The sequence below is a fragment of the Daldinia decipiens genome, assembly GCF_022478715.1.
Source record: "Daldinia decipiens strain CBS 113046 unplaced genomic scaffold F4813scaffold_3, whole genome shotgun sequence".
NCBI classification, from domain to species: Eukaryota; Fungi; Ascomycota; class Sordariomycetes; order Xylariales; family Hypoxylaceae; genus Daldinia; species Daldinia decipiens.
Genome location: NW_026054546.1, coordinates 1200711 through 1217265, shown reverse-complemented (window position 1 = coordinate 1217265; position 16555 = coordinate 1200711). Strand labels below are relative to the sequence as shown.

Here is a 16555-nt window from a genome sequence, read left to right as displayed (position 1 = left end):
GCTCCATGCGGTACCCCACTTGGTACATACCATAAGTACTATCTGACTGTTTGACTGCGTAACAGTTGCCGGTTGCGAGTCTAGCGTTAACGTTGTGCTCGGAATTCTAACATTCCGCGCCCGGCCTGTATAATTCCCATCGATTAAAATCATCTGCACCTACCCAAGTTAGCATCGCGTGCACCATCGGACTACCTATCCGTACCTTGTTCTTTTTTTGCCATTCGAAATTTATGTACGTAGAAAAAGGATAGGCTCGGCCCCGGAATTCGCATAATTAATCCCGTGCGGTGAATCATTCAAGAGTCATTGAATGGGAAATTATAATACACCCCCCGCCATGTCCCCCATATCCCCATAATATATACAACATCATCTAGATAAGAAGCGAACATTGCATTTTTTTTTTTCAACTAGAATGCACTAAAAACCCAACTAAGCAAACGGCAACTTTAAAATACAAGGAATAGAAGGTCTGGGCATACCGCAACACCGGTTCATCGGTCGAGAACCGCCCCCTTTTCCCCACGTAAATATATCTTGTCCGGCGCGCGAGAACCCTTAACATCACTGGTTCTTCAATCTCACCCAAAGCGCAGCCATGGCCAACGACATCTCGGAAAAACCTCAGATGGCCACTGCGGAAGGCCCTTCAAGTCGCAACTCCAGTCAACGCGACTCGGAGAAGGGACGAAATTCTACTGGATCCGGAACGGCATTAGAGAAGGCAGATTCGAAAGTAGTGAAGGTGGCCAAGGATTCCAATGATGATCCTTTTCGTCATCTTCCTGCCGACGAAGCAGAGGTTCTCAAGAGGCAAGTCATAACGCCTGAAGTAAGAACCGGCGTACTCACACTATATCGGTACTCTTCTCGGAATGATCTTATAATCATGGCCGTCAGCGCTGTATGCGCTATCGCGGGCGGTGCCGCGTTGCCACTAATGACGGTCATCTTCGGTAACCTCCAAAACTCGTTCCAGGGGTTCTTTCTCGGCACTGTTGGGTACGACGCTTTCATGGACGAGATGGTAACTCTCGTCTTGTATTTCGTGTACTTGGCCATCGGCGAGTTCGTAACCATCTACATCGCAACCGTCGGCTTTATTTATACCGGAGAACACATAAGTGCCAAGATTCGCGAGCACTACCTAGAGAGCTGCATGCGCCAGAACATCGGCTTTTTCGACAAGCTCGGTGCTGGCGAGGTTACTACTCGTATTACCGCCGACACCAATCTGATCCAGGAAGGTATTTCTGAGAAGATTGGGTTGACGTTGACAGCAGCGGCAACATTCGTGTCTGCTTTCGTCATTGGCTTCATCTTCTACTGGAAATTGACCCTGATTCTATGTTCTTCGCTCTTTGCTTTGATTATGGTCATGGGAACTGGATCTCGCTTTGTCGTCAAGTATACCAAGGACTCCATCCAGGCGTATGCGGCAGGAGGCAGCGTCGCTGAGGAGGTTATTAGCTCAATTCGCAATGCTATTGCCTTTGGTACACAGGGCACCCTATCGAAGCAATATGACGCCCACCTCACCCGTGCCGAATACTTTGGGTTCAGAAAGTCGGCTTCGGTCGCGTGCATGGTTGCCGGTATGTTCTGGATTATATACCTGAACTACGGTTTGAGTTTCTGGATGGGCAGCACATACCTTGTCGACGGTGTTATCCCGCTCTCGAGTGTCCTTATTATCATGATGTCGATTATCATTGGTGCTTTTAATCTGGGCAACGTCGCCCCCAATCTCCAAGCTTTCGGCACCGGACTTGCGGCTGCAGCGAAGATCTTTAATACCATTGACCGTGCGTCCCCGTTGGACCCCACTTCCGAGGATGGTGAGAAGCTGGAGAATGTTGTTGGTACGATCCGTCTGGAGAACATCAAGCATATATATCCCTCGAGGCCTGAGGTTGTCGTCATGAAGGATGTAACACTGGAGATCCCGGCGGGTAAGACGACAGCATTGGTCGGAACTTCTGGGTCCGGAAAGAGTACCATCGTTGGACTTGTGGAACGATTTTACGATCCTGTGGCGGGCAGAGTATTGCTAGATGGACACGATATTAGCACCTTGAATCTTCGATGGTTACGCCAACAGATGTCCCTAGTCAGCCAGGAACCTACCCTATTCGGTACTACGATTTATCAAAACATTAGGCATGGTCTCATCGGCACCACACACGAGAACGACAGCGAAGAAAAACAGAGAGAGATGGTTTTTGAAGCAGCCAAGAAGGCTAATGCTCACGATTTCATCACGTCTTTACCAGAAGGATACGAAACAAATGTTGGCGAGCGTGGGTTCTTATTGTCCGGCGGTCAGAAGCAACGTATTGCTATCGCCAGAGCCGTCGTTTCGGACCCTAAGAGTAAGTCATAGCGCGCTAAGAAACACGTAATATTATCTAACTTTAATTCCAGTTCTTCTACTCGATGAGGCGACAAGCGCGTTAGATACTAAGTCAGAAGGCGTCGTGCAGGCTGCGTTAGAGGCTGCGGCGGCCGGTCGAACCACCATTACCATTGCTCACCGTCTTTCTACCATCAGGGATGCCCACAACATTGTATGCATGTCGCAAGGAACTATTGTCGAGCAGGGAACGCATGACGAGCTTTTGGAACTTAACGGCGCATATGCAAGGCTCGTCAACGCACAGAACATCGCTGTTGTAAATGATCTAACCGCGGAAGAGCAAGAAGCAATTGACGCTAAGGAGGAGAGTCTCATTCGTAAGGCTTCCAAAGCGGGCGATGTCGGCTACGTCGAGGACCCCGATGACAACATCCGTGATAAACTGAACCGATCGACAACCCAGGGATCCGCATCCAGCAAGGCTCTTCAAGGTCGCAAGCCTGAGGAAAGGAAACAGTACTCGTTATGGACTCTGATTAAGCTGATTGCGTCGTTTAACAAAGAGGAATGGAAACTAATGCTCTACGGCTTGTTCTGGTCTATCATCTGTGGAGGTGGTAACCCAACTCAAGCCTTCTTTTTTGCTAAGCAAATCCTCGTAAGTTTCCCGGATATTAGTCAAACCTTCATCGTTTTATTGTCGCTAACTAGCTCGGCGTAGACGTTGGCTGTGCCTATTACTCCTGCGAACAGTCACCAGATCAAGAAGGATAGCGACTTCTGGAGCGCCATGTTTCTCATGCTAGCGTTTGTCATGCTCATCGCTCAAATATCCCAGGGTGTTGCTTTTGCCAAATGCTCCGAGCGCTTAATCCATCGTGTCAGAGATAGGGCTTTTCGAACTATGTTACGCCAGGACGTTGCCTTCTTTGATCGAGATGAGAACACTGCCGGAGCCCTCACATCGTTCCTATCCACCGAAACCACCCACGTGGCTGGTCTTAGTGGTGTTACTCTTGGTACTTTGCTCATGGTTACCACGACGCTTATATCAGCAATGATCGTTGCTCTCGTATTCAACTGGAAATTGTCTCTTGTCTGTATCGCCACGGTGCCACTCTTACTAGGTTGCGGCTTCTTCCGCTTTTACATGCTGGCGCACTTCCAACGTCGCTCCAGAACGGCCTACGAGCAGAGTGCTACATATGCATCCGAAGCCATCTCAGCCATCCGCACCGTCGCATCTCTGACTAGGGAGGATGATGTTATGTCTCAATACAGGAAGTCTCTTGCTATTCAGCAGAGGGCTAGTTTGATTTCCGTCTTGAAGTCTTCGTTACTCTATGCCACTTCTCAGTCGCTTACTTTCCTGATATTTGCTCTTGGTTTCTGGTACGGCGGCACCTTGATCGCTAAGGGCGAGATTGATCTCTTCCAGTTTTTTGTTTCTTTTATGTCAGTGATCTTTGGGGCTCAGTCTGCGGGTACCATCTTCTCTTTCGCTCCCGATATGGGCAAGGCGCACGGAGCCGCCGAGGAGCTCAAGACGCTGTTTGATCGAAAGCCGAATATCGACACCTGGTCCGGGGACGGTACCCCTGTTGAAGTCGTTGAAGGTAACATCGAATTCCGAGATGTCCACTTCCGTTACCCGACGCGACCTGAACAGCCCGTGCTTCGTGGTCTGAACTTGACGATCCGTCCCGGCCAATATGTTGCCTTGGTCGGTGCTTCGGGTTGCGGAAAGAGTACTACGATTGCTTTATTGGAACGATTCTATGACCCTCTTGTCGGTGGCGTATTTGTTGATGGAAAGGAGATAAGTACCCTGAACGTCAATCAGTACCGATCCTTCATCGCTCTCGTATCCCAAGAGCCGACACTATATCAAGGCACAATTAAGGAGAACATTCTCCTTGGTTCCTCTTCTGAGACCGTTACGGACGAAATCATCGAGTTCGCCTGCAGAGAAGCTAACATCTACGAGTTCATCCTATCCTTACCGGACGGCTTCAACACAGTTGTCGGTAGCAAGGGCGCCCTATTGTCTGGTGGACAAAAGCAGCGTATTGCTATCGCGCGTGCGCTTATCCGCGACCCGAAGATTCTCCTCTTAGATGAAGCTACTAGTGCGTTGGATTCCGAGTCAGAACATGTTGTCCAAGCAGCTCTTGACAAGGCTGCGAAGGGCCGAACCACGATTGCCGTGGCGCACCGTCTTAGCACCATCCAGAAGGCTGATGTTATCTACGTGTTTGACCAGGGCCGCATTGTTGAGGAAGGTACGCACGCTGAGCTCATGCGGAAGAACGGCCGGTATGCCGAGTTGGTCAACCTGCAGAGTCTGGAGAAGACTCGGTAGGGGAGTTAAGTTGGATTTAGGCGCATACGTGGCCGCGATATTTTGATGATTTTCCCTCTCATTTTGATGCATAAAGATTCCCCCTGCTGTTCAACGCAGTTGGCAGACGAGTTAGAGAGAGAGGCCGGGGCGATTTATAGCATCGTATTGGCGTTTTAGGGTCTAGATATGCCTGTACATACGAGGTAGATGGCCAGACGTATGTATGATATGGGCAGCAAGCATAGCATATAGGCTGAAGGGAGGAAAGAAAAACTCTTGTCACTTAATTAATTGTAAAACGTAATTAACCACTAAAACTTAATTGGGTATAGAAAGCTGGTTTTTGGTGATTGTGTGTGTATACCGATGTGATTTGATACCTAATGCTTGATGCTGGGTCTGATATGGAGAATAGGTATGTAAGTAGTGTATCTTACACAGCATGCTATTACCAACCTTACCGAATAGGGACTTGAGTTGCAGCATATTAGTAGTAAGTATTCATGTGGTGATGTATGTACGAAAAGTGTCAGATAGGGCAATAAACGAGGTATATCGCCTGTTGCTTCCACTTACGGCGTCCAGGCTACCACATCTGACCTTTGTGAGGTACGGAGATATGCGAGGAAGCCCGGCCTGAAACCGAAACAGTGGAAGCAGGCGAGACGACGAGGTATTGGGTGGGTGGGTGGCTGAGACCCGATGTCGTCGTTATGTATGTATGTAGGAGTTCGTAGCTGCTGCGAATCGTGCGACTAGGTTACCCCCGACGAGCACGGACGGAATATGTAGGCGTGCCGTGTCGTGTCGTGTCTTGGATTAGTAGGCTAGAGCGGGTAGATGCGTAGTTTGTCTCACGACTGCCACGAGGAGGGGAGGCCGCTTGGGTGGTGCCATGCGCCTTGCTTGTGTACATACCTGATATGTCGATGGGAGGTTAGAGGGGTGAGAAGCCACAAGACGTGTGTTCATATACCGTGTAAGTCGGTAGTCTAAGCAGTACCTAAGGTAATATAATATTGGCTTAGCATTTATGGAACAGAATCGTAGATAGATCGGTTCAACTTTAAGTGACGATCTCCGTCGATCACATACTATGTACTATGTACTATGTACTATTAAGGGGGCATGAGAGATCTACGATCGATCTGGCTGGAGTCATTTCATGTTTTATATGCTTCACTAGGTTATGGCTTTGCCTTTTTCTCATTAATTGTCAATATCCTCGGCTGTATTGACTTTGGGTATAATATTGCGAATGATAAGCCGCAATACAGGTCGGTGAAGATACATATAAATGAAGTGAGTGCACGGCGGTGCCTCGGAAAGCCGCGTGCTTGCGTCAGTCACGCGTATGACTTATATTAAGCTTACATAAAATTGTTCACCTTGACGCTTTTGAGGGTCTGATGTGCGTATCGTGATATACTCCGAGGCCTCTCTGTGCTGCATCGTCCCAGCCAGTCGAGCTGCAGTCCGCTTCTTCAAGGGGTTCGAAGGGACGGCCAAGTGAATAAGACCTCGTTCATCATCCAGAGCGAGGGAGGCATAGGTAAGTATTAGAATCTTATTGGTAAGAAGGAACCCGGGATCTTGGGTTCTACCTAATACATATGTACGAAATGAAGAGAAATCTTGGGTAAGCGACACCAATGAACGGGCTGTCTTGGGTCGAGGCAAGGAAGGAATACATACATACCTACCTACCTGGGCATATATGTACATAGTGTACGTACGCGTCTGGCCTTGCAATATTGCGACCCGATGCTACCTTACACTACCGATCGTGGTGATCCGGGCAGATGAGCCGGAGCTGAAGAGGAAAGCTATGGTCTGTAGCACCTTGTTGTCTGAATATATATTTGACGTTTATTGGGTCTAGTTGAAGTGGTCATCTAAAGAATTGAAAATGGTGACAACCAGTCGACTTATTATTGCGTGTAAGTGATAAGACGTACCTGTGTATAAGTGATAAGAACTAGACTAGTGTAGACTTGGCATCTATCGTCTACGACATGACGCGCTGTACATACCCAAGTAGGTACGACGGCTAACAAGAACAGGAGCAGGTATCCGCCGCGCTAGAGAAAAATAACCCTAATGGTTGTTACATAGGTAGCGGTCCAGGCTGCCAGGTACATATATAGGTACATACCTAGACACGAGGAGCTGCAGAGTTGCGGCTGTGCCTGGCATTAGTGTTGAATTATGCGGTACTAGCACGTTTTAAGTACAATTTTAAGTACGATTTCTCTAATGAACATAAGCGTAATGCACACAAGCGTACCTTATGTTCGGTACCTACCTAGGTACCTAGGTATCTAAGCTTTACATATGTACATATGATTCGTTCAGCCGTGTTTAGCAACTAAGAGCGAAGTTGACGAATTTGCAGTACTTAGGTAAACAGTAAAATTTCGCTTATGCAACCCCCGTCCAATCGACCAATCCCCTTAACCAACTTCCTAACTCCATCAACAACCTTACACTTCATGCATCCTCAATCAGGATCGAGTCGAATCGGAGAAAAAAAAAACACTTGGTTCTAGACTGCTTGCGTACATAGGTACTAACCCTTCTCGAAAACTCTTAACCAAAGCCAAGCTCTCCCCCAATCCTCTGCTTACAATCTTACTGGTCAACCACTTGGATGGGTAGGTAAACATTTCATCAGGCAAGGAAGTCCTTGTCCTTGTCTTTGTCCAATCGCTACCTAGCTTCACCTCCTGAGATGTGCCGATGCGATAGATTTGCGATAGATTTCAGCACCTCTCTAACCTAGAGAAATGACATGTCGCCTGTGTTATGTTACTCACGGCTGTGTGGTCATATTGGCTATGGCCGTCGAGGCAGGCTAGGCGGCACGCAAGACCATGACACCAAGACGGCGGGACTTACTATGGCTTATTTGGGGTCGGTACGGTTCTTTTTACCAAGGGCGGCCAAGAGCTATGTATAGGCTACGTCTTATTACATACATACATACGCTACGGGCCCCAATTGCGATATCTTCTCCGCTGCATTTTGACAGGCGCCCGGTCTAGACTAGCGTTTTTGTCTTCTTGGATCTTGGGAAACACGGGATAGGCCAACCGGCCTGAAGACCCAAAATGGGAACGCTTGGGACCGCTTGGGACCGCTTGGGACCGCTCGTATACATAGTTCGAACATAATTTCATTGAAAAAGCCCAGACGTGCTGCTTACGCTTATGAACGACATCCTCCTGCTCTTTTCGTCGTTGGGTCTCCGGTCTCCATAACCATTATCCATCCCCAATACATACCTACTCTGATCTCTGATAGTGAACAACACATATCACGGGGTGGATTTCCCAGCTTCAACATTTTACCCCCGCACGCTGCTTTGCATTTGCTACGGCATTTTCGTTGCATACAAGCACACTATCTCATTGGTATTCTACTCTTCGCTACGGGACGCATTCATTTACCCGTCAGTTTTTTTATATTGGCCAGCTCGTGCCCGCAACGGAGACGCTTGTTTGCACCGTCCGCAACATCATACCAAGTTCGGGTGGCCAAGGATCTGTTGAATATAATAAGGGCAACCGGTGGGAACGACCAGAATTTTCGGCATTTTCCTACCGCAACTTCACTTGAAGCTTCGAACCGCAATTAGCTATCGTAGTATTCGCCGGGCCACTACCGGCCGGAGGCTCTCTAGCATCACTAGCATCACTACCTAAGTAATGTACGAACAAGCCGCTGATCGGTTACCTGCTTCGGGGACATAACAATGCATTTAAACCGCTCCTTCAGGTCCCAGTGGTTACGGCGTTTACTGCGCCGCGGGGGCCCGCCCTACCCTGCTGCCGTTTCACCATACCACAAACAATGGATATATATGGCAGTGATCATCCTAATCATTTCCTCTTGGATCCCCCTAGCTGCTGCTATTTCACTGGAGGACACCCCACGATCGACTGAGACAAATCTGCTAATTGATACGCGGATACCGGTTTTCGTCAACGGTCGCTGGCAGATCATGTCCGAAGACGAGCATCGCCAACTCGTCCCTCGGCAGCCAGAGACCTTTACGGTCGACGTCTCGACAGCTACAGCCACTGGAGACGTATCCTCTCAAACAACCGTCGCGACAGGCCCTCTTCCCACGCCCTTCGATGGCGCGCTCGCTGCAAACTTCTCCGGCGAAGATGGGGAAGGATCTTGCCTCGATTTTATCAGTGCCTTTTTAGAGGACCCGACATTCCAAGCCTGTTATCCTCTTTCGCTACTTTTGAAGGTGAGTCTTGAGTGTCGCTCATCTCGTGGGATTATAATTAACAATATTTTTAGAACTCCAATTCATTCTTCCAGGCTATGAAATCCGTGGTCAAAATTACGCAGGTCATCGAAACAGCATGCAAAGCTGACAAGCAGTCTTGCACAGCCTATCTCGATGATCTCGCTGAGAAGCTCAAATCCGATGAGAATTGCGGAGAGGATTACAACAAGCGAAATGACCTAGTGATCCAGGCCTACAAGGGAATGAGGTCGTATGAAGAGATATACGGCGCGACGTGTTTATACAATGCGGACACTTCAACGTATTGCTTTGTCAATGCTGTTACAAATCAAACGACTGCTTCCAACGTCTATCTATACACATTGCCTTTCAACTCATCCCTCCCCGAAACAGCTGTACCCGCATGCGATACTTGCACAAGCGAAACGATGAAGATCTATCAAGCAGCGGCGGCCGACAGAACGAAATGGATATCGAGCACGTACGTAAAAGCAGCTGAGCAAATAGACGCAAACTGCGGTGGGAATTTCGTCAGCGCAGTACTTCCCGATCCGCTTCCGGGCAGCGCCGCGACGTCTATAGCGCAAGCACCGTCTCTACTTATGCTATCATTTTTATGCGCATTCGTTTCGCGCTTGCTTTGGTAGCATTCTATAAGCCTACGGTCGGTACTTCGACCCGGCAGTAATTCACTTCTTGGGCGTCTTTGGAACGGGGTCAGGCATACAACATGCTTGTTTTGGATACGGGCTTCGGGTACTGGATTGGGACGACTGCTTTTACGAATCGGTAACACTACATACCGGCGCTTTTTTGATACCCAACGCGATATTTTCGGCCTTCTTTTCTCGCAACATAAAATTATTTTCTATTTCTATTTATATTGATAATTAACGCCAACTTTCTTATTACTATTATGGAATAATATATGGAGGATCCAATCGGTGGACACCACACGAGCACGTACGGGATACATATTGAGGGTTGATCCAGGTAGATAGGTGTGTTAAACTCACGGTGGCGGTTGTTGTCGACCTGTATGTGTGTCTGAGACATGGGGCGAAGCATTGCTCACCCAACGCCATCCTACGACAAAAATAGGATTCTTGTACATAATTGCAGCCTACATATATAAGTATTTGGTACTCGACATGTGGATAGGCTGGCTAGCTGAATAGTAAAAAATACAATCGAACATCTGTATATACTTTATGATACAACACTGTATACTGCATCACCGTATATTTGATCGCAAATTACCTATGTATGTACAAGAGATGGCTGGGTTCAAGTACTGAAAGAAACTGCCAAACCGTGGTAGTTCGGAGTATTCTCTCGCCTAACCTCTAAGTTGACGTATGCAGTAGTTACCTACATGTAGGTATATTAACTTGGGAATTAAACGTCTCGTGTAGGTACATAGATAGATGACGGGTATTCGCGGATTAGTCGGGAGGATTCATTCGTATTTTCCATCAATCCGCCTGGCTCACTAACATTCGATCGATACGTGATCTATTCGCGACATGTTCCTATGGTGGATGGGCTAGGTAGGCAGCGGAGTTTGAAGGATCGCGAATGCTTGGATAGACTAAGTATATGTGGATAGACGGCATACCGGCAATGCCCACCTGGATATACAATATTACGGGCACTTGCATACCTCGTCTTGAGGTCTGGTTGAGATTCTACGTGTATGTAAGTAGGTAGGTATCTACTGATGTGACATCTAAAGATGAAGATGAAAGATCTTTTATTCACCTACTTCCTTATTTAAATAGGCACCTAGGTTATATACCTGGGTAGGTAGGTATTTCCTGCATTTCCTTTCCTTTCCTGACATACCTTAAACAAACCTAGACTTAATTCGCTCCTCCATCAACCACCCAGACTAACGCATAGCATATATATAGGTGCTCCCTCCTCATCTACTCCCACCATGAGCGTTGCCCACTGAAACTCTGCAGGCACTATGATCTGCCACCCGTCCGCCCGCGAGAGCGCGACCGCCTAGTCCGCGAACCCGAAAACCTCGCTGATGGCTAGGACGTTCGTCCTAACGCCCAGCAACGCGACCCCGATAGCAACTAAATCCACCACCAACAACACCGTGGCCGCCATCATGAACCGCGGGTTAAACACGCGGTACAGCATGAGATGTCTTCGGAGGTGGCCCGCCCACGCCATGGTCGCGAGGCTCTGCACGGCATAATACGCGACCAGCGCGGCGAGCGCGCGGCTGGCAGTTTCCAGGACGCCGCGACGTTTAGGCGAGGTTTTCCACAGGGTTAGCAGGGGAGCCGAGGCCACGGCTAGGATTTGCCCGGCGAAGGTGTTGAGGGCGACGGCGAGGGGGCTCCAGGGGTAGCGCAGGGTGAGGAGGGGGATGAATGCGCTGTCCCATTGGATGGATGCTAGAACGGCTTGGTGGCCCGTCTTGAAGTAGTGGAAGTTGCCGAGTAACGCTAATGTTACGGGTCCGATGGTTTCGGCGGAGAGGTCGTTAAGGTCGATGATCTCAGCTAGGGAGAGTATTTGCCAGAGCATGATAGCGAGGGCGCCGCCGCCCATGGGTTTCGAGAGGAGGATGCAGGCGGCGGCGATGTTGATCGGAAGGAAGAGGTACCGCGCGCCGTTGGTATTGCCGAAACCGAGGACGGTGATCTGTGCTCTGCTGCTGTTGGGTGCGGTCGTGAAGATCTTGACGCAGGGAGGAGCCCAGATGAAAGCCGTAGTACCAGCTACAATGGCCACGGCTAGAACTAGCTGAGCGATGGAGACGTGGATGGTCTTTAGCATTTTCTCCGGAATCGAGGTAAGCCAGTTTGCATTATCCGCCGCATCGAGAGTCCAATATACGGCGGCGAGGAAAAGGCCGATTCGGAAGACGGTGCCGATCCACATGGGTGCGAGACCCTCGTATGACCGCGAGCTTTCTAGGTATGATTTGATGATAGATGGGAGGATGAGGAAGACGAGGAATGGGATAACCAATTGCCAGGGGGCTGAGGTTGATGAGTTGGCGGATGCGTAGTACGTCGACGTGCAGTATGGCATCTGCTCGTCTCTACACAGTTTCGAGAAAGACGCTACCCGTCCAAGGATAACAAACAAGATGGAGTGATAAACGCCTAGAGTTCGATCGCGTACTGATAGTAGTTGAAGCGAGGCGACTGCGCTTGCGAAACCAAATGTCGAGAGGAAGAATAAGGAGATTGAATCTTCCCAGATAGTGTACGAGTTAGATGCAAAGCCGATAGATTGACTTAACGTGAAGACGACGGATAGCCATCCCCAGGGTGTATTCGGTAGTAGGTTGAGTATGCGTATCCCACGGATCTGTAATAGAACACCAGTAACAGCGAGCATGCTTCCAATAGCTGTTGCGGCAGCTGCTAATATCCATTCGTCAGATCCGCTGATCTGAATAAATCCTAAGCTTAGAATTCCTATTATGCCACCGCTGAGAAGTCCAGCCTTGGCAAGCGACTTGCTGAAACTTTTGTAAGATGTACCCTCCGGCTCTGCCAATGAACTCTGCAATTCCAGGCTCCTCTCGGCGAAGTCCAGCTCGGCGTTGTCCAAAACTGCAAAGTCTTCGTCTTCATCCCTCGAAACGTAGAGTAATAATACGACCACTCCAAATGCCATGGTTACAATGCCCAGTATCATCTCCGGGACATCGAAGCTAGCCCATAGCTCCTTGCAGATTCTTAGCGTCTCCTGTTGATACGTAGCATAAGCATCGTATAGAGCTTGCCACGATCTAGATTTAGTATCTGCTTGGACGAGGGCCTCGGCATACTTCCAGAGTGTTGCAGGAGACCCAGGCTTCGTGCTCTGCTCGATACCACGGGCTTTGAAGTATGATGCTTGATATCTCCTGATTCCGGCCGACGTTATACTAGAGGCGGCTGCAAGAACATCCCAGGCAATGCCTTTAAGACCAATGAATGCTTCTTCGATCGGTCGACCAAGATTATTATATGGTATAGGAATACCTAAGAGAAGAGCCAAAGTTGGGACCAGATCGATCTGGTTTACGGGCCGGATCTTGGCCGTCGCTGGTGGAGTTTTGAACTCGGGTTGAGTACGACCGAACACTGGCTTCTTTGAATACATCCACAGCGCAGCCTCAACCTCATCATCACTTTCACCACCGTGATCGCCCTTGCTGTCCATTCCGTGATCGCCCATAACAACCAATAACGTATTATCATCGATTTCCTTCGTAAGGTTTTGAATGAAACCATTCATCTGCTGAAGCTTGGCAGTCATCGCAGCATGATTGGGTCCGTACCGATGGCCAGCATGGTCCACGCCAAGAAGATGCCCTATGAGAACGTCCCATTTTTGTGTCTGATCCGGCTTCAATAACGGGAATATGTGGTCCAAGACTCCATTGTCAACAGTATGTAAATCCCAAACATTAAAGCTGTCGTAGGCCTTGCTGATGTTGGGTTGGAAATAATCGGGGAATAGTGCGGTCCAAGTGTCGTCTCCTAGATGAACTATTCGCTTTCCTTGAGCCCTCCACTGTATTAATAAATTATCCTCCTCTATGGCCGTCCCCGCAAAACTGGAACCTATGTCCATAAACGTGGGCAAAGTGCCCGTGGTTAGACCTTTTAGTCTTTGAAGAGTAGAAGTCGGGGGGTCCGCAATAAATGGTCGTAGAAAAGCATTTCCTGGAGATTTAACGGAAGTTTCGTAGAGGAAAGGAAGCGCATTGTGGTAAACTTCAGCATGGTCGTCCTCCTCGACCGGGACGGTGAAATCGTATCGCAAAGCATCCACCAATACAATAACAGCTTTATCGAAGGTCTTGGGGTGCCAACAGCCACCATCCACGGTACCCTTCCCCTTCCATTCCAATAACGGTTCTATAGGTGGGTTGTCGCATTCTGACTGTTCATCTAAGACCAATCTGGTCAAGAGGAAACCGCTGGTAAAGAGTAATATGCCAATGATGTGGATGCAGAGCAGCCAGCCCCAAAAACCTATAGTCCAAAAACAGCGGCGCTCGAAAGCTTTCTTTCGATGAGCTTCGAGAGCTACACGCCGTGCATCATCAGATGTAGAAGATTCTGGTTTCTTCTGTGCAACATCCTCAAGCTCTTTCAATTGCTTTGCGCGGGCCCATTCTGCGGCAATGGCCTTGAATTCGTTCGCGGGGGTTTTTGATTTTGGGCGGGCATTGCGGGAGGGCATCGTGGGTCGGAGGGTAAGGTAGGTTAAGGTAATTAACGCGTCGTGCAAGGATCAATCGCGGCCATTGGCTTCCCTATAAAGCATCTATGGTGAAAATATGGACAAAAGGAAGGCTAGAAGAAAGTTGCAATTAGCTCAGCTTCAGTTGCAAAAAAGAATTAGGCATTGTAATGTCAAAACACGGCAAGTTTTGATAACACATATCTGAAGCTGTTAATGAGAAAAAGAACTTACCGGGTTACTTGTGGGGACCCCTAAAGTTTAGTGATACCTAAGTCTGCAGCTATGTAGGTACATAGCAGGGTGCATGGACGCAACTGTCCACTATGACGAACCCTAGCAACGCCAGGTGGATAACCTGGGTAACCTTATATCAGTTACATAAACGCTTCTCTAACCAATAAGACTTGTTACAAACTTTATAACAGGTAGCTTCCGTTACATGTTAGTTACATTTACATGTTACATGTACTTTTCTACTATGTATACCTACCTAGGTACCTACCTATGTATTGACAAAGACGATAACCAACAACTTAGGTAGCAACAATAGAAAATGTGGCAGGAGATTAAGTAATTACTAGCCATGCTGAAAATTACTGGGCTTCGCCTACTAATTACCTATCAACTTAACCTATGTACCTAATCAACATCATTCTACCCCTTCATCAGAAGTGGCTTCATCAGAAGTAAAGAAATTAAGCCGAAGTCGTCAACCTAAACTTCAACAAATCTCCCTCAACTATCTCGTCCTTTTTAGCTTCGAGCTCTTTCATATCCCACTTGGCATTGATAAATCTTCCATTCATCCAAGGTCGCCTCTCAGCTCCCAGCCATGCAAGCGTATCTGCCGGAAGCGCTAATTCGTCAGTCAAGAACCTATCTTGTAGGTCCTGGGGCATGTTAATCGCCAGGTCCGTCTTGATGCCGCCGGGATGGATGGAGTAGCAGACTAGGCCTTGGTCCGCGTACTCGGCTGCTATGTATTCCGCAAGTCGGCTAACAGCAAGCTTGGTAGATTGATAGGCCGAGGCGGTAGGAAGAACCGCAATGGCGCCCACGCTCGATGTGAGGATGTTGGTCTTGGTCTCGCTTGCGAGGAGCAGCGGGATGAAATATTTGCTGCATAGGAAGACTCCCTTCACGTTGACTTCATATGTGTACCACCAGTGATACGTGCTCGCTTCGGCAATGGGCGCCCAATCCTCGAGATACCCGGCGTTGTTAATTAAGATATCCAGCTTTCCTCCGAATTTGGCCGAAACAGCGTCTGCGGCAGCCTTAACGCTGTCTTCTGACGCGACATCGAGCTTCAGGGTGAGGACCGTCGGTTCGGTCTTGCGACCGGCTTTTTTCGCTGCTTCTTTAATTTCGGTCACTAAACTTGACAAGTCCGACCGAGCCCCGATAATGATTCCGGAGGCGCCGGCCTTAGCATAGCTAAGTGCTGTCTCCCTCCCAACGCCCTTGGAAGCTCCAGTGATGAAGACCGATTTTCCACTGAGATCTAATTTCTTTGGGGCGATATACTCGTACGTATCAGCGTGGTTTGTGTTGATGAATGAGGCAACTGCCGCTGCATTTGCTGCTGGTGTCGCCATGGTGATGATATTTAATAATATCGCGCTCGGATTTCGAATATGCAGGATAGCAGAGTCTGTCTAGAACATACTGAAGCAGAATGGTTCGTACCGGACTTTATAGTAAGCGATGGATTAGATATCGGTACAGTAGAACGACACACTATAGCACACTGCCTAGCCACTACTACATAACTACTCCACCGTTCCTTCAACGGCAGAAAGGATATATTACATCCTAGACACTATAGCGTGCTATGCGGGAGATACCGGTGCTAGTCGGGTTTGCAATAGCTAAGGTTTCGTGTCTAAATGCCCTCCGAAGAGGAAACCCGGGTATAAGAAACCGGGTTTAAGTCCAACTGACTAATGTTAATTCCAATTACATAGGGCCATCCATACACCTATATCCGCAGGAATATTGACATCTCTAGGTACAATTTCATGGCATTTATAAGCCAAGCCTATTGCAAAGGGGGTTTTACGCTACATCTACGTATAGATAATGGATGGTATTAAGTTCAGCTTGGAACTACCCCGGCGAATAATGTCCGACTCGGACTTTATATGCGGCTATACGGACTATATATTGCTATGTCCGCCGCCCTCCCTCTTCAGATTTTAGATAGCACAGAACGGTCATACGTCACCTATACGATTCGGTGGATTATAATGTGGGTAAAGGAAGATGCTGTTTGCGAGCTGTTGCATTGGCCTAGAACTTAGGACCGAGACACGATATCCATTAGGTTAGCTCTCTTCGCAACTACTTGCTAGCCGAGTGGCTTATAGCAATA

The 16555-nt window shown here is 48.4% G+C and overlaps 4 protein-coding genes across 4 annotated transcripts; 2 read left to right on the top strand and 2 right to left on the bottom strand.

The window, feature by feature from the left end:
* Positions 1-439: 439 nt before the first annotated feature.
* F4813DRAFT_176167 (P-loop containing nucleoside triphosphate hydrolase protein) lies at positions 440-4933 on the top strand. The gene is made up of 3 exons (XM_049239258.1): positions 440-2375; positions 2428-3017; positions 3081-4933. Exons 1-3 carry the CDS (start codon positions 602-604, stop codon positions 4719-4721), a joined length of 4005 nt encoding a protein of 1334 aa, XP_049103866.1. The 5' UTR covers positions 440-601; the 3' UTR covers positions 4722-4933.
* A 3237-nt stretch (positions 4934-8170) lies between these two features.
* F4813DRAFT_176153 (uncharacterized protein) lies at positions 8171-9721 on the top strand. The gene is made up of 2 exons (XM_049239257.1): positions 8171-8964; positions 9018-9721. Exons 1-2 carry the CDS (start codon positions 8458-8460, stop codon positions 9612-9614), a joined length of 1104 nt encoding a protein of 367 aa, XP_049103865.1. The 5' UTR covers positions 8171-8457; the 3' UTR covers positions 9615-9721.
* A 954-nt stretch (positions 9722-10675) lies between these two features.
* Positions 10676-14388, bottom strand: F4813DRAFT_346141 (uncharacterized protein). Its single transcript, XM_049241824.1, has one exon. It carries the CDS (start codon positions 14176-14178, stop codon positions 10978-10980), a length of 3201 nt encoding a protein of 1066 aa, XP_049103864.1. The 5' UTR covers positions 14179-14388; the 3' UTR covers positions 10676-10977.
* Positions 14389-14799: 411 nt separating this feature from the next.
* Positions 14800-16076, bottom strand: F4813DRAFT_176048 (putative oxidoreductase). The gene is made up of 2 exons (XM_049239256.1): positions 15923-16076; positions 14800-15874 (listed from the first exon to the last, which is right to left on the bottom strand). Exon 2 carries the CDS (start codon positions 15777-15779, stop codon positions 14877-14879), a length of 903 nt encoding a protein of 300 aa, XP_049103863.1. The 5' UTR covers positions 15780-15874; positions 15923-16076; the 3' UTR covers positions 14800-14876.
* Positions 16077-16555: the final 479 nt, after the last annotated feature.

Coding starts and splice junctions, on each gene's coding strand:
- F4813DRAFT_176167 (XM_049239258.1), top strand. CDS start 602: ATGGCCAACGACATCTCGGAAAAACCTCAGATGGCCACTGCGGAAGGC. Junction 2,376..2,427: donor CGTCGTTTCGGACCCTAAGA/GTAAGTCATAGC, acceptor CTTTAATTCCAG/TTCTTCTACTCGATGAGGCG. Junction 3,018..3,080: donor TTTTTGCTAAGCAAATCCTC/GTAAGTTTCCCG, acceptor AGCTCGGCGTAG/ACGTTGGCTGTGCCTATTAC.
- F4813DRAFT_176153 (XM_049239257.1), top strand. CDS start 8,458: ATGCATTTAAACCGCTCCTTCAGGTCCCAGTGGTTACGGCGTTTACTG. Junction 8,965..9,017: donor CTCTTTCGCTACTTTTGAAG/GTGAGTCTTGAG, acceptor CAATATTTTTAG/AACTCCAATTCATTCTTCCA.
- F4813DRAFT_346141 (XM_049241824.1), bottom strand. CDS start 14,178: ATGCCCTCCCGCAATGCCCGCCCAAAATCAAAAACCCCCGCGAACGAA.
- F4813DRAFT_176048 (XM_049239256.1), bottom strand. CDS start 15,779: ATGGCGACACCAGCAGCAAATGCAGCGGCAGTTGCCTCATTCATCAAC.